Raw genomic sequence first — 24,396 nt, 5'->3', positions numbered from 1 at the left:
CATTGTGAATGTTTAGGCAGCTGAAAACAATGCTTTTGGTGGACTTTAAGAAAACATCATGCTAAGTCACCAGCAGTTCTATTCAATTAAGTTTCCTGAAATCTTTCTGTATTGTGTCCTACATTGTGAATCATATATTACACTGACACAAAGTTACGTGGTGCAATTTCAGATCTCTGAATAATCACTAGATGAAACTGCAGGGTTCCTTGTTATGAATCACAAAAATGATTTCTTTTCTTCCTTATTGAGACGTTGTTAAATAATATTGAAAATGTAAGGTGATTAATAATGAGGAAACTTTGCTATTTGATGTTTTCATGCAGAATTTCCTTTTGTTCATATGTGAAGATTATAGGTTTACTGTTGTTCTAGAATTGAATATTTTCATGTAATGAAAAATGTAAAGGATTATTTGTATGGAAACCATAACACTTAAGAATGGTACATCATCAAAAGTTTAGATCATAGTTGTATTTTAAAAAATCTTCCATGTCTGTAGCCATTTAGAAATATGCAAGGTACATACTTACTGAGAATATCAGATATTTATATTGGAATATATCACTACAAAAAGATATGCCATGAGAGAAAACAATTACAAAATTTCTCATTCATTTATTCTTTAATTCATTCATTCATATTAATTCAGTAAATATTTACAATCTATAATGATAGCAGTGCTAAAATTTGAGGCAAAACATCAGTTAAAGCCATAGCAGTAAATCTTGAAGGAAAGAAACACAGTCGATGATATGGCAATTATATTTTTCCTCAACTAAAGAAAAAGTGTTCTTTCAGGAATATAGAAGTAGCTGATTGACTGTGACCTCACTACATGCTTAAGATGTGAGCTACATATTTATATGAATTTAAATTGCTTATATCTGATCATTCTAATTATTCTGAAATAGTAAGATAGAAGAAAGAAAGTGGTACCAATGCTGGTAGAAAAACTTTGGCTTTCATCTTGAAAAGGTGTCAAAGTGTTATATAATGCTAGAGTAGATTTAGAAAATGTTAGGTCAATGGAGGAGATTAGTCTTCTGAATGAGTACTAGCAAATGCATGGAGACAACCTATAATTCTGCTAAATTTGAAGCCATATCAGATTTTTTTTATATCCCATGAAATAGGTATTACTTTCTTTGCATTCAACTCAAAGCAAAGCCCCTTTTCCTAGAAATATAAAGTTCCAAAGTTGGAAAAAGTCTATTTGAGACTATCTAGTCTACCCTATGAAAGCAAAAACTTCACTGAACAATGTCAAACAGGCAAGGAAAATTTTATTTAAAGCTACTGCAATATAGGAGAGTACCCAGAAGGTAGTATGAACTCAATTCCATTGATACAAAAGGCAGAAGAGTTTTTAGTGTTTGCTAATTGATTTTACCCAAAGGAAGAGTAAACTTTCTCATATATTTGTGACAGGCGAGAGTTTTTAAACTTGGAGCAAGTCATCCACCTAAGTTAGGCTCCTATTCTCTATATTCTTGATGATTACAATTCAAAGGGATGGCTTCCTGATCCTTGAGAAAGATATTCTTGGGTTGCAAAACTGGCAAGAAGCTTTTAAAAAGATTTACATTTCAAGGGAGCGGAGAAAGTATTTACAGTTACAAGTTTTCTAAAGTACATGTTCTAAGACAAGGAAATGGAAGGATCTCTGTGGTCAGGACACCTGGATTTCCTAAGAGCTAGAGTGACAGTATCCTCATAAGTGAATGGAACATACTATATATTCAGCAGAGAATTAGTGAAAAAATGTATAAATAAATTGATAAGTAAAACAATATGTATATGAAAAAGTAGGCTCAAACCAAAACCGCTAGTTTAGTACTGCGGGGGACAAAGTGGACTTTAAAATATAGTATTTCAAAGTTCAAGAAAGAAATCAAATTATTTGCTAGAGTTATGAAACCAGATTGGAAAATTACCTTTAATAGTCCCTGAACTTTAGCAAGATCACATGTAAACAATTCTAGAACAGGAGTTTCTGCTCTTTTAAAAATAATTCAAGGAAAGGATTTTCAAAATGTCCTTCATAATCTGCTTCTCAATTCATAGATACTATTTCCCAGTAAATTTAACTTTAATTTAATTTTTTCATGCTGGAGATTAAAACCCTTTCCTTTATGCTCATGACATACATTGAGCTAACAATAGCTAATAATCTATAGTTAGAAAAATTTAGATTTGAAACAAATCTTTTTATCCCTGAGGTAACTGAAAAGATAGAAATGGTAAGTTTTTTCTAAGCTTGCACAGCAAATTATGAAGAGAGATGGTTGAATGCAGGTGTGCTAGTCCACTAACATAATTTTTTACTCTTCTCTCAGAGCCTTTCCCAGAGTTCAGTCAGACAATACGAAGCAGATGAAAAGCAAGGTCAAAGACTAATAATTCTGACTGTATCCTATCCTAAGTATTCCTGCGAGTTAACTAGAAGAACTAAAAAAAACCAAAATCCATTATTATTTGAAACAAAACTACCCAGCATGTATAACATATCAGCTCCCTTAGCTACCATAATCCGTTAATCATCAAAGAAGCGTATGTTAGGTTGTCCCTGGTTTCTTTAGTAGGTATTTAAATATTAGGTGACTCCTAATTTTATTTTAGCTGAAAATTAATGTAAGTAATATTAATATATTAAAATTAATTTATATTTTCAAAGTATGATTATAAAACTATACAATTATTAAAAGAAGATCCTCAAGTATCGTCTAATACCTGCATATAATATTAGATACATTACATTATATATATTTAAAATCTTGAAGACTTCTAATACTTATGTGTTAATGGTTTTATAGTCATACTTTAGAATGCCTTTGAAACTTATTTACATGGCAATGCCACTGTTACATATGTAGCGTGGATTCCATAGGATGAAGGTCCTATGACTCTACTGTGGTAGAAATAAAAAATAACTAACTTGAAATAATTCCATAGTTCTTGAATAGGACTAAGCTTGTGATAAAAATGAACAAATAATATTTACAAGTATAAATAAAAATGATTTAGGCAGGCATTGAGGTACACATCCATTCTTAAGCTGTGATTCTTTTGTGTGTTTCTATGGAGGAATAATTTGAACAACTGGAAAATTCCTTAGTTTCCTCAAAAAGCCCATCTCACGGTATTTTTTGACAACTAATAAGCATTACTCTTTCATCATGTGGACATTTTTTTTGAAAGGGGTTAGTTAAACCCTAAAGGCAAAAATAAGCTTTTTTGTACAGCTCTCTTATTCCTAAGGAGATAAATGGAGAACTATTAGACATGAAAAAGCCTGTAAATTCATGATTTACTCAATTGAAGCCAAAGTATCAGAGTTGTAGTAGGGGCTTGGGAGAGTATTAAAAAGATTCTACGGCATTTTGAAAAGTTCTTTGAATTATTCAGAATAGGCTTGTCTGTGCCGCAGAAAGTAAAAGAAGACCAAGCCCTAATGCTTTCATAAAACAAAGATTTTTTATCCTCACTCCTGTAAAATCAAATGAACTTTGGCTAGCCCTTCCCTGTCTTGCAGCCAGGCCATCTGGAGCACATGGACTCCAAGGTCACTGTAGTAGAATAAGAGGAAGTCATAAGACTGCAGAGAATGTTTTTAGTTGCCAGGTCTGGAAGTGGTACTCTTCACTTCTCCCATAATCTCAATGGCTGGAACTCAGTCCCTGGCTCAACCTTCCTGGAAAAGAAGTTAGGAAATATAATATTTCTATGTGCCCAGCAAGAGATAACAATGTGATCAAACTTGTCACCGAATCTACCATAATCTCCCAGTCATAGTCTTTTCTAACTTCACCACCCAAATTGTGTTACAAAATCAGTATTCACCAAGTGTTTATTGCATTTATGTAAAGATGTTCACTTCCTTGACATGAAATGTAATTATTTACAGTAGCTACAATAATTGAATGTATTCTATTGATTGATTGATTGATTGATTGATTGAGACAGAGTCTCACTCTATTACCCAGGCTGAAGTGCAGTGCAGTGGCAGAGCCAGTAGAGTGGCTTATTGCAACCTTTACTTCCAGAGCTTAAGCGATTCTCCTGCCTCAGCTTGCAGAGTAGCTGAGATTACAGGCGCGTGCCACCGCGCCTGGCTAATTTTCGTATTTTTAGTAGAGGCAGGGTTTCACCATGTTGGCCAGGCTCATCTAGAACTTCTGGCCTCAGTTGATCCACCCACCTCGGCTTCCCAACGTGTTGGGATTACAGGTATGAGCCACCATGCCCGGTCTATTCTATCTATTTATATAGTATTAATTTTTCCAGCACTGCTACCAAAGTGTCTTAAATCACACTCTTTCTTATAAATATTAGGTTCTCCAATAAGGCATTGAAAATATTGAGTTGCATTCAATTCATAGCTAAATTCAAGGATGAATACTATAAAAATCAATATCTTGGGTTATTATTTATAGATAAATTAATGTATATCTACCAAATATGCAACTAATAAGAATGGCATGCTCTTATGAGGGTTATACTAACTCTTAACAGCAGCCCATCACATTCTATCATGCTTCCATTTTCCATAGAGGAATCATTTCCAGTTATAAGTTCTAGTGAGTAGGTTCCAAGAATACAATTTCTGGACATATGAAGTACAATCTGTTTAAAAAATATAATGAATGCTCTCTGGAATAAAAGTATTAATCTTGCATTTAAAAGGCATTCTTTAGGGACAGATAACTCATGTAGATAAACTTGTAAATACTTTATTTTCTTCCTTTGTACCTAGTTCCAGAAATCACTTACAATAAGGCCTGCATAGGTAGTTCAAGTCCAGAATCTCTTACTAAATACTGTTGGGGACAGATGTAATTGGCAATTCCTAATTTTTACTATTTTTTTTTTGTTATTGGAGGAGGTAGGGAATTTCCAATTCTATATGTCTATTCTATGAATCTGTCACATATCCTATTTTCTTTTGCCTTTTACTCACATGTCAAACTCTGGATGTTTGCAGGTATTATTAAGCATAAGTACTTGTATTATTTGGTAAATAGTCAAGGAGAAATTTTGTACTGCTTTGGGAGTAAGTTCAAAGATAGCAGGGACCATCATGTTGCAGACTCTTAGTAAAACAGCCTTCTCTTTTAGTAAAAGTTGCCTTTTCCATGTTATTTCCATTGTGTCTCACAATGCAGTACAAATACGGCATGAGGGTCTATTCAATTTTTCTCTTAACTCAAGCTGCATGAAATGCACAGTGACGTTAGAATATTAAAAACTCTCAATGGCATTCTTCTCTTAGAATTTGGATTCAGTAGGTGGATCTAAAATACACCACATGGGCTTAATTATTAGTTTGAATGACGTCCAATGTGGATGCTGTGGTTTCCTAGATTCCAGATCCAATTGCTATGAGAATATCTCCCTCTTTATTCTCTGCTTCTTCATGCATGCATGCATGCTTTGACAGGCATCATGGGAATCACCAAGGCAGCAGATGGTCTATGCACAATTCCCTCAAGCATAAAACAACATTTCTGTACTTGTCGTTGGGACCTTAAATTGCACACTGTTCTATCTGATTATTTTCAAATTCTGGATTTGTTGCAGGGACTCAAAACAACTTGCATGAAAGAATTGAGACAACAAGAAGAATTAGAGGAGCAGGTATTTAGGTTGAAACTAAATCTTATGTAAAAGTCACTAACACTGTTTTGTTGTTGTTGTTGTTGTTGATCATTGATGTTATTTTTTTGTGACCTCTGAAAATATTAGGCAGTGCTTGGGGTGTGCATCCTTATTCAACCAAATAAATAAATACTAGAGTTTTTTTTTCCCTGAAATGGAACAATATGCCAATGTGCAAATGTTTACTTTCTAATCTTAAATTGCATGTAATTCATAGAGATAACAGCAAAGGTAATAAAAATAGATACAAAACCATAATATACTAAATTGATACTTAATATACTTATCACAGTAATCTATTATGAGTTTTTTTATACACAAATTTTTTATGAGAGTTATTTCTACCAGATGTTGAGATAGTGGAAAGTAAGATTTGTGGATGTTTGAAGAGCTTTGTATTCAAAGAAACTAGTCCAGAAAGATTTCAAAGAAAGATATACAAACCTACTGGGCTTAAACAGATTTTTTAATTTGGATTTTCTACTTTGCTCTCAATTTCTAGGCTTTAACATCTCACTCTCTCAAGGTACTTTAAAATGGGGTAATGTGTTAAACATTTAAAGAAATTAGAAATTTGGCTCCAGCAAAGAAATTGTTTCCAGGGGAAAAGAAAGTTGTAAAGAAAATGCTTTAGAAAGGAGGGTAACAGTATGTAATGAGAATGGGAGAAGTGAACACGGGAGTTCTCATTATCACATGAATTTTAATCCTGACCTGAATTGCTCTTGTCTAAGCATAAGTCCATACTCCATCAAAGGACTTGGTTTTCTGAGTCATCACCCCCTCACTGTTGCATGTGGGAATCACACAGTAAAACACGTGATTTTGTGAGTCTTTATAGAGTTCTTCACAATACTGGGATTAGTTTCAAACTTTTTACATTTCACAAGGATTGTGATGGAAGCAAAGATTTTCAATTTAAATGATTAGGTTTCAGTTTGACTACTAATTGGGATAGTTCACATAAAAGTTGGTGAATGGACATTAGGTCAGAGTACAATAAGATTTGGGGGAATATGAAAATCGTAATTCTCCAAAGTCTTGATAATATCTAGTGTTTAACTTCTGCCAACTACTTTTTATATATTCTTCTGTCTTTGTTTATTTTCGACCATATTGTGGATCAGGGGTGGTGGTTGCTAAATCTATTGACTCTTCCTCTCATAAAGTATTTCCCTCTAGCATGCAATGCTGTTTGACAGCATTTTACTTACAGTAGAACTTTCAAAATTGGAGTCAATCCTCTCAAATCCTGCCACTGCTTTATCAACTAAGTTTATGTAATATTCTAAATCTTTTGTTGTTATTTCAGTAATGTTCCCAGCATCTTCACCAGGAATAGATTCCATCTCAATAAATTACTTTATGCATCCATAAGAAGCAACTCCCTATCTGTCAAGTTTTATAGTTTCTCCTCTGAACTTTTAAACCACCCTGTGTCATTTGTGAGGGTTGGAGTCAACTTCTTCCAAACTCCTGTTAGTGTTGATATTTTGACCTCCTCCCGTGAATCAGAAATTTTCTTAATGTCATCTAGAATGGTGAAGCATTTTTAGAAGGCTTTCAATTTACTTTCCCCAGATCTATCAGAAAAATCACTGTCTGTGGCAACTATAGCCTTATGGGGGATAGTTCTTACATAGTAAGACTTCAGAGTTAAAATTACTTGATCTATAGGTTTAGAATGGATGCTGTGTTAGCAGGCATGAAAACTACATTTATCTCCTTTGTGTATCTCCATCAGAGCTCTTGGGTGACCAGGTGCATTGTCAATGGAAGTAATATTTTGAAAGGATTTTTTTTTTAATCTGAAAAGTAGGAATCTATGGTGGGATTAAAATATTCAGTAAATTATGTTGTAAACACATATTCTGTCATTTAGGATTTGTTGTTCCATTTATAGAGAACAGACAAAATAGATTTAGCATAAGCCTTCAAGGTACTAGGATTTCTAGAATGGTAAATGAATAATAGTTTAATCTTAAATTCATCAGCTACATTAGCCTCTAACAAGAGAGTTGGCCTGTCTTTTGAAGCTTGAAAGCCAGGCTTTGTTTTCTCCTCTGTGAAAGTCCTAGATGACATCTTTTTCCTATATAAGGCTGCTTTGTCTACATGGGAAATCTGTTTAGTGTAGCCACCTTCATCAATGATCTTAGTTAGATCTGCTGGATAACTTGCTGCAGATTCTATATGAGCATTTGCTGCTTCACCTTGTTTTTTTATGTTATGGAGAAGGCTTCTTTCCTTCAACACTATGAACCAAGTTCTAATTTCAAACATTTCTTCTGCCGCTTCCTCACTTCTTTTAGCATTTATAGAATTGAAGAGTTAGGTCCTTGCTCTGGAGTAGGCTTTGGCTTAAAGAAATGTTGTGGCTGGTCTGATCTATCTAGACCACTAAAACTCTCTCCATATTAGAAATAAGGCTGTTTCTTTTTCTTATCATTCATGTATTCACTCAAGTAGCACTTTTGATTTCCTTCAGGAACATTTTCTTTGAATTCACAATTTGGCTAACTGATGCAAGAGGGTTAGCTTTCAGTCTATCTAGATGTTTGACATGCTTTTCTCACTAAACTTAATTATTTCTAGCCTTTTCTTGAAAGTGAGAAACTTGAGACTTTTCACTTGAATACGTAGAGGCCATTGTAAGGTTATTTATTGACCCAACTTTAATATTGTTGTGTCTGAGAGAATAGGGTGGCCCAAGGACCGGGAGACAGATGGGGGAATGGCTGGTCAGTGTAGCTGTCAGAACACATACATTTACTGATTAAGTTCTCCATCATATGCGGGTATGCTTCATGGCACCCCAAAGCAATCACAATATTAACATCAAAGATCACTGATCACAGATCACCATAACAGATATAATAATAATAAAAAGTTTGAAATATTGCATGAATTACCAAAATGTTACACAGAGACATGAAGTGAGTACATGCTAGTAAAAAGATGATGACGTGACAATAGCCTTTCTCGAGGGTTTTCCCAAATGTCAAATTTATAAAAATTGAAATATCTACAAAGCACAATATTGCAAAGTGCAATAAAATGAAGTATGCCTCTATTTAAATTTTAATTACTTTAAGTAAAATTTAAAAATATATTTTTCACATACACTAGCCACATTTCATGTGCATAATAGCACAAGTGACTAATGGCTACCATATTGGACAGTTTAGAGTGAATATTTTCTCCATCACAGAGAGTTCTATTGAACAGCCCTAGTCTAGCTGCCAAATACCAAGGATGATTAGCTCTCTTCCTTCACAGAGTAACATCTAAATAAGCACATATTTCATAGTACTATTCATTATGTAACTTGAGTGTAATCTTAGAAGATATGCAATTAAAAAAGTGTTAGATTGCATTGGTTCTTAGGATTTTTAAAATATTCTAACAACGCTCCAAGTTCGTTTAAATGGATAAACTATTTTGCCTAATGTTTAATTTTGAACTTTTGTTATAATATTATTTATTTAGAAAGAGAACCCTTGTCTTATTTGGAATAAAGCTAACACTTGTGGATAGCAATATAACAATAACAAATCTTCTAAAGTAACTCACTGCAAGGATAACTTAAAGGCAGAAAAACTAGGAAAATGTTGATCTGTTCATCTTTTTCCTTTCATCTTTCGTCCCCTGAATTAATTCCCTGCATAACTAGGAAACACACAGAGATCTCATTGTACTTCTTGATTTAAAAATACATTTATTTTTATCCTTTTATTTCTCCTCCTTTACCTTCAATAAAAAAATGAGAGTTTCAGTTAGAAGACTAATACAGTATAAGAACATCTATCTTTTCATCAGTTAACTGCTACTTTATTTTCTCTTTCTTTTCACAACCGTATGACATATTTCTACAGTTGATATAAAGTATTTTATAATGGTTGTAATAACCTCGACTTTGCTGTTTAATTATATTATGCTTATATACAATGAACTTAATTTACTAAAATAAAGTATACAAGTCTAAAATCCTCCAGGTGGACCCTATCTTACTCCTTTAGCTATTTTCTTCACAGTGCCCACAAATCAAACTCTATTCTAATTTCACTATTTAAGTTACAATTTTTCTATGGCTATACTCAAGTCTGACCCATGCTGTAAACTAAAGGATGCCACCTGAAACCACACAGGAGCATGGGGTTGCTCAGGCTCCTTGCTTGCTCATTGTATCACTCTTTATTCTCTGATGTCTGGTGGGCTGCCACCTTCATATGCTGTCAATATTTGGAAACCACTATACAAACTCAAAGTTTGAGAACCCACATTTCTGTCATACATACATTCTAATGTTATGGAGAGTGAGCTACTGTTGTCATTGGTGGAGGGTTGGGTGAGATGTGCACTAATGTTTGATGGGGGAATTAGAGCATAAAAACATTTACCACCTTCTCTACAAATATCATTTATCGACCGCTAATATTTCAATAATGTGTGAATAACGACAACTTTTGCTTTTATACTTCTTTTTCTACTGTCATATTTTGTTAGGTTAAGATATTTTTAAAAGCATACAATAAAGTAAACAGAATAATAAAACCAACCACCATGGTTTTACCATTCAGCTCTATCAGAATCTAATAATGTTTCTATTATTGACCCCTGATTTTGATTTTTTAGGGTTTTCTTGTTTCTTTTCTTGTTTTTTTTTTTCTTTTGCTTTAAAGAAATAGAACATTATAGACACAGTTGAAGTATCATATAAACCTTTTCCAGTATCTTTCCACTTCATCTTCAGGAAAAAAAAAATATCTAGTCTTAATTTGGTGTTTGGCAGGTTATGTCTCATTTGAGTAGGTGACATTAAGCAAATACCTTAAGGGGGTTTGTGTAGTTATTGGATATGAAAACTTCAAAATATTTTCTCAGGTCTCTTGTCTTACAGCAGAATCACATGTTTAAACATTCTTTTATGAAAGTTTGCATAATTGTTTTCCATAACATAACATATGTTATTTGTGTATAAAATGTCACACTGACTGGTTTTTCCTTTATGAAGAAATATGGAGATATTACTTTATAGATTTATGGGTTCTAATAGCAGGTGAGAAGCTTTCTATCATACTTATTCTTTATTTTTTTTTTTAGGATAATCTGTCTTTTCTCTCTAGTGGTTTTTAACATTTGTTCCAGCTGCAGTTTCACTAGAATGTGACTAGCTATAAACTTGTATTTATTTATTCTGATCAATACAGGAAGTTTATTTTTGATCTGCTCATCAAATACACATTTGTACAAATTTCTCTACTATTCATAATTTCTTCAATATTTTTAGTAATTTTATCTGATACACACTTCTTTCTTAATTACTTTATGACATTTATATCTATGTCTTTCTGTGCTGTGTTTTAAGTGACTTATTCAGCTCTATTTTTACTACACAGATTCTTTATTATCCTGTCCATATTTTATGTTTAAATAGGGCTTTTTATTTAAGTGATAATATTGTTCAACTCAAACAATTCTTCCTAGAAACAATGTTTTTTGTTTCATTTCTGCCTATCTTATTTCATAATTTCCTGTTTCTTGTGACTTTTACAGTTTTTAAGGTTTTATTTTAAACGTTTGCTGTAGTTTGAATATGGTTTATTTTGTCCCCTCCAAACCTCCTGTTGAAATTTGAACTCCAATATTGAAGATGGGGCTGAATGGGAAGTGTTTGGGTCATAAGGTAGATCTCTCATGAACAGATGAATGCTCTTCTGTGGTGGTGAGTGATTCTCACTCTGCTAGTTACCAGAGAGTTGGTTGTTAAAAAGAGCCTGGCACCTCTCCCCTCTGCTCGTGCTTCTTCTCTCACCATGTGGTATCTACACATGCCCTCTTCCATGAGTGGAAGCAGCCTGAGGCCCTCACCAGAGGCAGATGCCCAATCTTGAACTTTCCAGCCACCAAATTGTGGACCAAATAAATCTTTTTTCCTTTATAAATTACCCACCCTCCGTTATTTCTTTATAGGATCACAGAACAGACTAAGACAGTATCCAATATAAGTCTTTGACAGATTGTTCTATGAAGTTAAATGTCGTCTGGACTGCACACCTATTTTGATGTTAATGTTTAATTGCTGCCTTTCTTATCATTGAATTTTTCATATTTTCTTTTTTTGAATTAGTGAGTTTTGTGGGGTTTTTTGCTCCAACTCTTTAGAGCCAGATCTCCTAGTCTGGGTCTTGGGAGCAAGGTGTGTTCTTAGCTGTTCTGATCATGCAGTTTAGTTTTGTCCTTCTGCCTTTTTGCCCATATATTTATATCTGTCATAGCTACATTTAGCAGATTGGAAACAGTTTAGATTCATCTTCCTTAAAGACTATGCTGGTTCTGTCATGAGTCTTCCCACCTCTTGACATTAGCCCATGTGCCTGTTTCCAGTTAATGTTTCTTTTGGAGCAATACTGATATCCATTACCTCACCAGAGCCAAACTTGGGATGCTGCCTGTCTCTGGATCCACAGTGCAGCACACTTGCTGATTCAGTCCCATTAGGCAGGGAAGTTGTATTTCTGGACCACAGTAATTTGTCTTATATTTGAGTCTAATCATAGCACTTTAGTTTTATATTTTTATATTTTTCCTATTATTATTTTGTTGATATAGTGTAGAAGTAGGTGCCTAAAGCATAAACATAACACTGTATTGACTGCACTTTGCCTATTTGACATTGTTTCTTCTCAAAGTATTACATTTAAAATACTGGTCTCAAGGTATTGCATTTAAAAGTGCTACAAAGTGTGTTACTTAGTGAGAATATGTTGAGGGAGATGAACTGCTCCGTCTTTTTACAGCCAAATTAAGCTACCAACTAAAGCATAATAACAAAGTGATATCCTTTTAGTTCTGTCTTCTGGTTATTTGGGGAGCAATAATAATGAAATTCCCAACTCACACCAATTAATATTATTTCATTCATTATTAATAGAGCCTATTTTAGCAACTTCAAAATTTTTTCATTGGAACACTCTTTTCAAAATAAATAAAAGCCTTTGCATTACAATTAGTTTTAAACATCGTGAGGGTAAGTAATGGAGTCATTTTTTTCTGACACCCTCTTATCTAACATATAGGTAAACACACAGATAAACCTTTAAAGTGCTGTTTTATTAAGTCATAACTTTTCTGATGTAAGAAAACATTTAAATATCATCTAATTCTACTTTTTATTTATTTGTGCTTGGATAAATTAAGTAATTGGCATAGACTCATACAGCTAATGTATAGCAGACAGAAATTATCTTGTTTCCATGACTAGATTTGAAGTTCCTGAATCAGAAAACTCAGACCTACACATTTTTATATGCCACATCACACATAGCAAAATGTCTTAAATATGTTTGCTGATAAAAGTTACTAAAAATTACTGTTAAGAGGTTATGAGCTTCGAAGATTTTAAAAATAATAATAGAAGAATGTTACTTTGTTATGATTATTTATATTATTTACACTATTGTGATCGCTGAGTCTATTCATCCACAAAGCACTTACCATTTTAATGGCAATTAAAAATTAGAAAAAAACTCACATAGAATTGTGTTTTTCCTTATCCTGTCTTCCATTCTTTATTTTTTGCAAGTAATTCCATTTTCTATCTCCAAAGCTATTTCTATAGTAACAAAATTGTTTTATAAACTCTATAAATGCAAGTGTACATCCACTATCAGTAATGATAGTGTAACGGAGACTCAATTTACTCTTCCGCTGTATAAAACTAAAAAACTGAGCAAAATATACAAAACAATGGATTTTAAACATTGGGCAACAGGAAGCACAGGGATCATAATCCCTGACAGAAAAGAAGCAAAAGAAATGAGCCTTGTGATTCTCCCCATTTTGTATTGCCTGGAAGAAGTTTATGGGTCACAGAGTGAGGAAGGGAGCCTAAACATAGGCTGGTAGTCTCTCTGAGTTGAAGAAACAGAACACTCAGGTGGTATCCCTGAGTGAAAGCAACTGGAATTCATGGATAAGGGACTAGAAAGATGGTAGCTGTCCAGAGAGATTCTGGATATATGTAGAGGAATTCTCTTTGGTCTTTTCCTGAGTAATAACATTCTCATACTTTAGCGGAAACCACTGAACTCAAGTAAAAAATTTAATAGTAAGAGGTAGATTAAACAACCTCCAGAGCTCACATGGGGCTAAACATAAAATTGCCATCAACCAGAGAAGAGTTTGTAATCTGTATTCTATAGAGTTTCTGAAGGGCATCACCTTGATGGAGGTACAAATACAACACATTCTAAGAAACTTAACTGGAAAACTTCACAAACAAAAATTATTTAAAGGAAATACTTTAATATAGCACCGAACAATGTATTACTTAATTTAGGATTTAATACAAAATTACCAGGCATAAAAGAATGACTATAATCTGCCTATGTCAAAAAAAAAAAATGAGTTTCAGATTTTACCCTGCTTTCAAACTAATGAATTAGCCTTTTATAGTTTCGTAGATGCTAGTAGAAGACATGAAATTCCTGGGTTAAAGACAAAGAACTTTATTACTTATGTCACAGTGGCCTTCAAAGAGCTTTATGTTCTCTGTACTTTCTTTGCTTCCCCTCCTGACAAGTCCCATAGGGCACAATGCAGAAGTGAACACAAGTGGACACACAGTAGATTTGTGGGACAGCTGTGGAATCCAGGGCTGAGGAAACTCAAAATCATGTAAGGTACTGTTAGAAAATCTGTCCTATCTTTGTTCCAGAGGAAGACATCTTTACTATGATAGGCAGGAAACAAATGTGCCCTCTTATTGTAAGGAGAACACTCTAAAATAATGACAAAAAGTACAGTATAGTAAGTACATTTTTTAAAAGTTAACTGTAAAACAGTCTCAGGCAGGTCTTTCAGGCCCTAGGAGATGACAACTTCATATGGGTTATTGCCCCTAAAGACCTTCCAGTGGAACAAGAGGTGGAAGTGGAAGACAGTGATATTGATGATCCTGACTCTGTGCAGGTCTAGGCTAATGTGTGTGTTTGTCTTAGTTTTAAATAAGCTTTAAAAATTAAAAATATTTTTAATAGAAAAGAGCTTATAGAATAAAAATATAAAGAAAAATTTTTTTGTACAGCTGTACAATGTGTTTGTCTTCCAAGTGTTATGAAAAACAGTGGAAAAGCTAAGAAAGTTAAAAAGTTTGTAAAGTAAAAAAATTACTGAAAGCTAAAGTTAATTTATTTTTATGAAGACATTTTAAAAAATTAGTGTAGCCTAAGTGCACAATGTTTATAAAGTCTACAACAGTGTGCAGTAATGTCCTAGGCCTTCACATTTACTCACTGACAAACTCACCCAGAGCAACTTCTAGTCCTGCAAACTCCATTCACTAATACTGATGCTCTATACAGTTGTATCATTTTAAAATCTTTTATACTGTATTTTTTCTGTATCTTTTCTATGTTTAGAAACACAAATACTTACCATTTTATTACAATTACCTACAGTTTCAGTATAGTAACATGCAGTATAGGTTTGTAGCCTAGGAACAACAGGCTATACATACAGTAGTAGCCTCTCCTATCTAGGTTTGTGAGAGTCCACTCTATGATGTTCTCACAATAACAAAATTGCCTAATGATGCATTTCTCAGAATGTATCCCCAATGTTAAGCAATGCATGACTGTGTATAGATTTTCCTGTTGTAATGTCTGTCTTTTATGCACGCATACAATTACTTTGAGTTGTTATTCTTTTTTTTTTTAATTTAATTATTATTATTATACTTTAAGGTGTAGGGTACATGTGCATAATGTGCAGGTTTGTTACATATGTATACTTGTGCCATGTTCGTGTGCTGCACCCATCAACTCCTCATTTACATCAGGTATAACTCCCAATGCAATCCCTCCCCCTCCCCCCTCCCCATGATAGGCCCCGGTGTGTGATGTTCCCCTTCCTGAGTCCAAGTGATCTCATTGTTCAGTTCCCACCTATGAGTGAGAACATGTGGTGTTTGGTTTTCTGTTCTTGCGATAGTTTGCTAAGAATGATGGTTTCCAGCTGCATCCATGTCCCTACAAAGGACACAAACTCATCCTTTTTGATGGCTGCATAGTATTCCATGGTGTATATGTGCCACATTTTCTTAATCCAGTCTGTCACTGATGGACATTTGGGTTGATTCCAAGTCTTTGCTATTGTGAATAGTGCTGCAATAAACATACGTGTGCATGTGTCTTTATAGCAGCATAATTTATAATCCTTTGGGTATATATCCAGTAATGGGATGGCTGGGTCATATGGTACATCTAGTTCTAGATCCTTGAGAAATTGCCATACTGTTTTCCATAACGGTTGAACTAGTTTACAATCCCACCAACAGTGTAAAAGTGTTCCTATTTCTCCACATCCTCTCCAGCACCTGTTGTTTCCTGACTTTTTAATGATCGCCATTCTAACTGGTGTGAGATGGTATCTCATTGTGGTTTTGATTTGCATTTCTCTGATGGCCAGTGATGATGAGCATTTTTTCATGTGTCTGTTGGCTGTATGAATGTCTTCTTTTGAGAAATGTCTGTTCATATCCTTTGCCCACTTTTTGATGGGGTTGTTTGTTTTTTTCTTGTAAATTTGTTTGAGTTCTTTGTAGGTTCTGGATATTAGCCCTTTGTCAGATGAGTAGATTGCAAAAATTTTCTCCCATTCTGTAGGTTGCCTGTTCACTCTGATGGTAGTGTCTTTTGCTATGCAGAAGCTCTTTAGTTTAATGAGATCCCATTTGTCAATTTTGGCTTTTGCTGCCATTGCTTTTGGTGTTTTAGACATGAAGTCTTTGCCCATGCCTATGTCCTGAATGGTACTACCTAGGTTTTCCTCTAGGATTTTTATGGTATTAGGTCTAACATTTAAGTCTCTAATCCATCTTGAATTAATTTTCGTATAAGGAGTAAGGAAAGGATCCAGTTTCAGCTTTCTACTTATGGCTAGCCAATTTTCCTAGCAACATTTATTAAATAGGGAATCCTTTCCCCATTTCTTGTTTCTCTCAGGTTTGTCAAAGATCAGATGGCTGTAGATGTGTGGTATTATTTCTGAGGACTCTGTTCTGTTCCATTGGTCTATATCTCTGTTTTGGTACCAGTACCATGCTGTTTTGGTTACTGTAGCCTTGTAGTATAGTTTGAAGTCAGGTAGCGTGATGCTTCCAGCTTTGTTCCTTTGGTTTAGGATTGTTGTGGAGATGCGGGCTCTTTTTTGGTTCCATATGAACTTTAAAGCAGTTTTTTCCAATTCTGTGAAGAAACTCATTGGTAGCTTGATGGGGATGGCATTGAATCTATAAATTACCTTGGGCAGTATGGCCATTTTCACGATATTGATTCTTCCTATCCATGAGCATGGTATGTTCTTCCATTTGTTTGTGTCCTCTTTGATTTCACTGAGCAGTGGTTTGTAGTTCTCCTTGAAGAGGTCCTTTACATCCCTTGTAAGTTGGATTCCTAGGTATTTTATTCTCTTTGAAGCAATTGTGAATGGAAGTTCATTCCTGATTTGGCTCTCTGTTTGTCTGTTACTGGTGTATAAGAATGCTTGTGATTTTTGCACATTAATTTTGTATCCTGAGACTTTGCTGAAGTTGCTTATCAGCTTAAGGAGATTTTGGGCTGAGACAATGGGGTTTTCTAAATATACAATCATGTCATCTGCAAAGAGGGACAATTTGACTTCTTCGTTTCCTAACTGAATACCCTTGATTTCTTTCTCTTGCCTAATTGCCCTACCCAGAACTTCCAACACTATGTTGAATAGGAGTGGTGAGAGAGGGCATCCCTGTCTTGTGCCAGTTTTCAAAGGGAATTTTTCCAGTTTTTGCCCATTCAGTATGATATTGGCTGTGGGTTTGTCATAAATAGCTCTTATTATTTTTAGGTATGTTCCATCAATACCGAATTTATTGAGCGTTTTTAGCATGAAGGGCTGTTGAATTTTGTCAAAAGCCTTTTCTGCATCTATTGAGATAATCATGTGGTTCTTGTCTTTGGTTCTGTTTATATGCTGGATTATGTTTATTGATTTGCGAATGTTGAACCAGCCTTGCAACCCAGGGATGAAGCCCACTTGATCATGGTGGATAAGCTTTTTGATGTGTTGCTGAATCCGGTTTGCCAGTATTTTATTGAGGATTTTTGCATCGATGTTCATCAGGGATATTGGTCTAAAATTCTCTTTTTTTGTTGTGTCTCTGCCAGGCTTTGGTATCAGGATGATGTTGGCCTCATAAAATGAGTTAGGGAGGATTCCCTCTTTTTCTGTTGATTGGAATAGTTTCAGAAGGAATGGTACCAACTCCTCCTTGTACCTCTGGTAGAATTCAGCTGTGAATCCATCTGGTCCTGGACTTTTTTTGGTTGGTAGGCTATTAATTGTTGCCTCAATTTCAGAGCCTGCTATTGGTCTATTCGGGGATTCAACTTCTTCCTGGTTTAGTCTTGGAAGAGTGTAAGTGTCCAGGAAATTATCCATTTCTTTTAGATTTTCCAGTTTATTTGCGTAGAGGTGTTTATAGTATTCTCTGATGGTAGTTTGTATTTCTGTGGGGTCGGTGGTGATATCCCCTTTATCATTTTTAATTGCGTCGATTTGATTCTTCTCTCTTTTCTTCTTTATTAGTCTTGCTAGTGGTCTGTCAATTTTGTTGATCTTTTCAAAAAACCAACTCCAGGATTCATTGATTTTTTGGAGAGTTTTTTGTGTCTCTATCTCCTTCAGTTCTGCTCTGATCTTAGTTATTTCTTGCCTTCTGCTAGCTTTCGAATGTGTTAGCTCTTGCTTCTCTAGTTCTTTTAATTGCGATGTTAGAGTGTCAATTTTAAATCTTTCCTGCTTTCTCTTGTGGGCGTTTAGTGCTATAAATTTCCCTCTACACACTGCTTTAAATGTGTCCCAGAGATTCTGGTATGTTATATCTTTGTTCTCATTGGTTTCAAAGAACATCTTTATTTCTGCCTTCATTTCGTTATGTACCCAGTAGTCATTCAGGAGCAGGTTGTTCAGTTTCCATGTAGTTGAGCGGTTTTGATTGAGTTTCTTAGTCCTGAGTTCTAGTTTGATTGCACTGTGGTCTGAGAGACAGTTTGTTATAATTTCTGTTCTTGTACATTTGCTGAGGAGTGCTTTACTTCCAATTACGTGGTCGATTTTGGAGTAAGTACGATGTGGTGCTGAGAAGAATGTATATTCTGTTGATTTGGGGTGGAGAGTTCTATAGATGTCTATTAGGTCTGCTTGCTGCAGAGATGAGTTCAATTCCTGGATATCCTTGTTAACTTTCTGTCTCGTTGATCTGTCTAATGTTGACAGTGGAGTGTTGAAGTCTCCCATTATTATTGTATGGGAGTCTAAGTCTCTTTGTAAGTCTCTAAGGACTTGCTTTATGAATCTGGGTGCTCCTGTATTGGGTGCATATATATTTAGGATAGTTAGCTCTTCCTGTTGAATTGATCCCTTTATCATTATGTAATGGCCTTCTTGGTCTCTTTTGATCTTTGATGGTTTAAAGTCTGTTTTATCAGAGACTAGTATTGCAACCCCCGCTTTTTTTTGTTCTCCATTTGCTTGGTAAATCTTCCTCCATCCCTTTATTTTGAGCCTATGTATGTCTCTGCGTGTGAGATGGGTCTCCTGAATACAGCAGACTGATGGGTCTTGACTCTTTATCCAGTTTGCCAGTCTGTGTCTTTTAATTGGAGCATTTAGTCCATTTACATTTAAGGTTAAGATTGTTATGTGTGAACTTGATCCTGCCATTATGATATTAACTGGTTATTTTGCTCGTTAGTTGATGCAGTTTCTTCCTAGCATCGATGGTCTTTACATTTTGGCATGTTTTTGCAATGGCTGGTACCGGTTGTTCCTTTCCATGTTTAGTGCTTTCTTCAGGGTCTCTTGTAAGGCAGGCCTAGTGGTGACAAAATCTCTAAGCATTTGCTTATCTGTAAAGGATTTTTTTCTCCTTCACTTATAAACTTAGTTTGGCTGGATATGAAATTCTGGGTTTAAAATTCTTTTCTTTAAGAATGTTGAATATTGGCCCCCACTCTCTTCTGGCTTGGAGAGTTTCTGCCGAGAGATCTGCTGTTAGTCTGATGGGCTTCCCTTTGTGGGTAACCCGACCTTTCTCTCTGGCTGCCCTTAAGATTTTTTCCTTCATTTCAACTTTGGTGAATCTGGCAATTATGTGTCTTGGAGTTGCTCTTCTCGAGGAGTATCTTTGTGGCGTTCTCTGTATTTCCTGGATTTGAATGTTGGCCTGCCCTACTAGGTTGGGGAAGTTCTCCTGAATGATATCCTGAAGAGTGTTTCCCAACTTGGTTCCATTTTCCCCCTCACTTTCAGGCACCCCAATCAGACGTAGATTTGGTCTTTTTACATAATCCCATACTTCTTGCAGGCTTTGTTCATTTCTTTTTCTTCTTTTTTCTTTTGGTTTCTCTTCTCGCTTCATTTCATTCATTTGATCCTCAATCGCAGATACTCTTTCTTCCAGTTGATCGAGTCGGTTACTGAAGCTTGTGCATTTGTCACGTATTTCTCGTGTCATGGTTTTTCATCTCTTTCATTTCGTTTATGACCTTCTCTGCATTAATTACTCTAGCCATCAATTCTTCCACTTTTTTTTCAAGAGTTTTAGTTTCTTTGCGCTGGGTACGTAATTCCTCCTTTAGCTCTGAGAAATTTGATGGACTGAAGCCTTCTTCTCTCATCTCATCAAAGTCATTCTCCGTCCAGCTTTGATCCGTTGCTGGCGATGAGCTGCGCTCCTTTGCCGGGGGAGATGCGCTCTTATTTTTTGAATTTCCAGCTTTTCTGCCCTGCTTTTTCCCCATATTTGTGGTTTTATCTGCCTCTGGTCTTTGATGATGGTGATGTACTGATGGGGTTTTGGTGTAGGTGTCCTTCCTGTTTGATAGTTTTCCTTCTAACAGTCAGGACCCTCAGCTGTAGGTCTGTTGGAGATTGCTTGAGGTCCACTCCAGACCCTGTTTGCCTGGGTATCAGCAGCAGAGGCTGCAGAAGATAGAATATTTCTGAACAGCGAGTGTACCTGTCTGATTCTTGCTTTGGAAGCTTCCTCTCAGGGGTGTACTCCACCCCTGTGGAGTAGGGGTGTCAGACTGCCCCTAGTGGGGGATGTCTCCCAGTTAGGCTACTCAGGGGTCAGGGACCCACTTGAGCAGGGAGTCTGTCCCTTCTCAGATCTCAACCTCCATGTTGGGAGATCCACTGCTCTCTTCAAAGCTGTCAGACAGAGTCGTTTGCGTCTGCAGAGGTTTCGGCTGCGTTTTGTTATTGTTGACTGTGCCCTGTCCCCAGAGGTGGAGTCTACAGAGACAGGCAGGTTTCCTTGAGCTGCTGTGAGCTCCACCCAGTTCGAGCTTCCCAGCAGCTTTGTTTACCTACTTAAGCCTCAGCAATGGCGGGCGCCCCTCCCCCAGCCTCGCTACTGCCTTGCCGGTAGATCACAGACTGCTGTGCTAGCAATGAGGGAGGCTCCGTGGGTGTGGGACCCTCCCAGCCCGGTGTGGGATATGATCTCCTGGTGTGCCTGTTTGCTTAAAGCGCAGTATTGGGGTGGGAGTTACCCGATTTTCCAGGTGTTGTGTGTCTCAGTTCCCCTGGCTAGGAAAAGGGATTCCCTTCCCCCTTGCGCTTCCCAGGTGAGGCAATGCCTCGCCCTGCTTCAGCTCTCGCTGGTCGGGCTGCAGCAGCTGACCAGCACCGATCGTCCGGCACTCCCCAGTGAGATGAACCCAGTACCTCAGTTGAAAATGCAGAAATCACCTGTCTTCTGTGTCGCTCGCGCTGGGAGTTGGAGACTGGAGCTGTTCCTATTCGGCCATCTTGCTCCGCCCCCTGAGTTGTTATTCTTTATCTGAAAAAAATTCAGCTAACGTAAGTTACATATGTTTGTGTAAAACAAAATGTAAGCAACTTTTTAAAATGTTCTCATTTTGCTTAGGTGTTAAGATACAGGCTAAATAGATTTTATTAATGATGGCTTCTATTACTGTTCTCATTTTTTAATTTTTTTATTACACATTAAGTTCTGGGATACATGTGTAGAACATGCAGCTTTGTTACATAGTGCCATGGTGGTTTGCTGCTCCCACCAACCTGTCCTCTGCATTAGATATTTCTCCTAATGCAATCCCTCCTCTAGTCCCCCACCCCCCGACAGACTCCAGTGTGTGATGTTCCACTCCCTGGGCCCATATGTTCTCATTGTTCAACTCCCACTTATGGGAGAGAACATGCAGTGTTTGGTTTTCTGTTATTATGTGAGTTTGTTGAGAATTATGGTTTCCAGCTTCATTCATGTCCCTGCAAAGGACATGAACTCATTCTTTTTTATATTGCTGCATAGTATTCCATGGTGTATGTGTACCACATTTTCTTTATCCAGTCTATCACTGATAGACATTTGGGATGGTTCCAAGTCTTTGCTATTGTGAATAGTAGTGCAGTAAATATATGTGTGCATGTGTCTTTATAGTAGAATGATTTATAATCCTTTGGGTATATATCCAGTAATGGGATTGGTGGATCAAATGGTATTTCTGTTTCTAGATCCTTGAGGAACCGCCACACTGTCTTCCACAATAGTTGAAGTGATTTACACTCTCACCAACAGTGTAAACATTTTCCCATTTCTCCACATCCTCTCCAGCATCTGATGTTTCCTGAATTTTAAAAGATCACCATTCTGTCTGGCTTGAGATGGTATCTCATTGTGATTTTGATTTGCATTTCTCTAATGACCAGTGATAATGAACTTTTTTTTCTTATGTTTGTTGACTGCATAAAATATTCTTTTGAGAAGTGTCTGTTCATAGTCTTTGCCCACTTTTTGATGGTTAACTAAAGTCATGTGTTTCTTGCATTTCACTTACTAGCATAGCTTTTAAAGTATCTAGCATATATAGGGACAAGCCATCCTCAGTCAAGCATGAAACTGAATCTGAGGGAAGTTTCATAGAATTTGAAATAATGGTTATTCACATAAATAGCAATGTTATTTTTATTTTTATGTTCATTGTTGTAAAAATTTCTGTTTAAACTTTTTATAAACATTTTTTCCCATCTAATATTCATAGAATGTGTGTGGGATGGGAGATACAATTTCCTTTAACAGATGACAAAGAAGATTTAAATATGTATTATCATTTATCCCAAATTGTATAAATTGCCAGAGCCAGGATATGAATACATGTTGACTTGACTTCAATAACCATGTTTTTTCATATATGCCAGTATACTCCCTATATTTTAATAGTTAGTTTTGAAGAGGGGTCAGAAAACTATGGCCTGTGTGTCAAACCTGGTGCACCACTAGTTTTGTAAATAGAGTTTATTGTTACACAGTCGCACTCATCCTTTTATGAATTGTTTATGACTGTTCTTGAGCTACAATGGTAGAGTTGAATAGTTGTGAAAGAGATCATATGGCTCACAATGCCAACAATATTTACTATTTGGCTTTTTATGGAAAAAAGTTTGCTAACTCCTGGTTTAGAATAATTAGTTACTTAAGCCTATGAATTAATTACAAAGTTAATATATGTCATTACATGGAAATGGAAGTGAATCACATTTTCTTCATTATTCACTGGGGCATGAAATTCTCAAGAAGTTATTCTGGGGAGAGAAAAATCCATGAGTACCTTACTGGAGATTTATGCATAGAGAGCTGAGCCCTAGATAATTGGGCAGCAGTTCCCCTTTTAAAAAGGGAGGTGTTCTGGAATAATCCAGAGGAGGGGAAGGACTAAAGAAACTTACCACTGTGCTGGCCTAAAGAATTAAACTTGGAGAATTGATGTGCCAAATGATGTCAAACAAAGTTACTGTGAACTTGGCCAGGTGAGGAGGAAGTGTTGACAAACAGCACATGGATATAAGTTTAGCCACTTGATCATCTTGGATATAAACAGTTATGATTTTGAGTTTGATATTGAGTCAGAGTGCATCTGCTTGTTTTGAATAGAGAAATGTTTCAGTAAAAAATAAGTACTGATGGTTTTAAAAATATTCCAATCATGAAACTTACTAAAAAAAAATAGTCTTTCAATGGTTTCCTAGAAACTGTATTATTTTGTCAGAGAAAAAAAAATCTCTGAGACAGTTCTAAAAACATATTTGATCGCATAAATATTCCTCAGTGTGTGTCTTACTTGAACCACACAAAATCTGTGCTAACCTTGAATTTTCATCAACTTAGAAACTTTAATATGAAAGCTTAAGTACTCTGTCTTCTCCTCCCTAGAGTAATGGGAAAATTAAAGAGATAACATGAACCCCACCATTTTATCATATAGTATGGAAACTTAACCCCAAATTAATTAAAATGGCACATCAAATCAGGAAGTAATTATATGACATGTCACAATTATGTTATTCCTCGATCTCTACCATATAAAAATTAAATAAATATATTGGGATTTAATGACTTAGACCTCTAAGAGAAAGGGCAGACTTTCAAAACCTTAAAATAACACAAATATTTCGTTATAAAAATTTTCAGTCTTCTTTCTTGGCATATTCTCAGTGAATCCTGAAGTCATTACCAATCTCTTTTTCAAACATTTATTCACTCATTCACTCCCTCAATTATAAGTAAGAGATCTAAGAAAGATAGGAACTAAGTAGTAAAGATTATAAATTAAACATTATTGAATAATTTATAACCCTTTCCCATTTATAGAAGAAGGTCTCTATCCTTCT

At 35.7% G+C, this 24,396-nt stretch overlaps 1 protein-coding gene across 1 annotated transcript in view; it reads left to right on the top strand.

Annotated features, from left to right (window-relative positions):
* The window catches only part of LOC106992658 (uncharacterized), a 377,390-nt gene extending 371,662 nt beyond the window's left edge, over positions 1-5,728 (top strand). Inside the window, exon 5 of the mRNA XM_077957302.1 lies at positions 5,581-5,728. Coding sequence (XP_077813428.1) covers positions 5,581-5,645 — 65 coding nt within the window. The 3' untranslated portion in view covers positions 5,646-5,728. The remainder of the gene's footprint in view (positions 1-5,580) is intronic.
* Positions 5,729-24,396: the final 18,668 nt, after the last annotated feature.

This window comes from Macaca mulatta, chromosome 12, assembly GCF_049350105.2.
Source record: "Macaca mulatta isolate MMU2019108-1 chromosome 12, T2T-MMU8v2.0, whole genome shotgun sequence".
Taxonomy (NCBI): domain Eukaryota; kingdom Metazoa; phylum Chordata; class Mammalia; order Primates; family Cercopithecidae; genus Macaca; species Macaca mulatta.
This window is presented reverse-complemented; position numbering and strand designations above follow the sequence as displayed.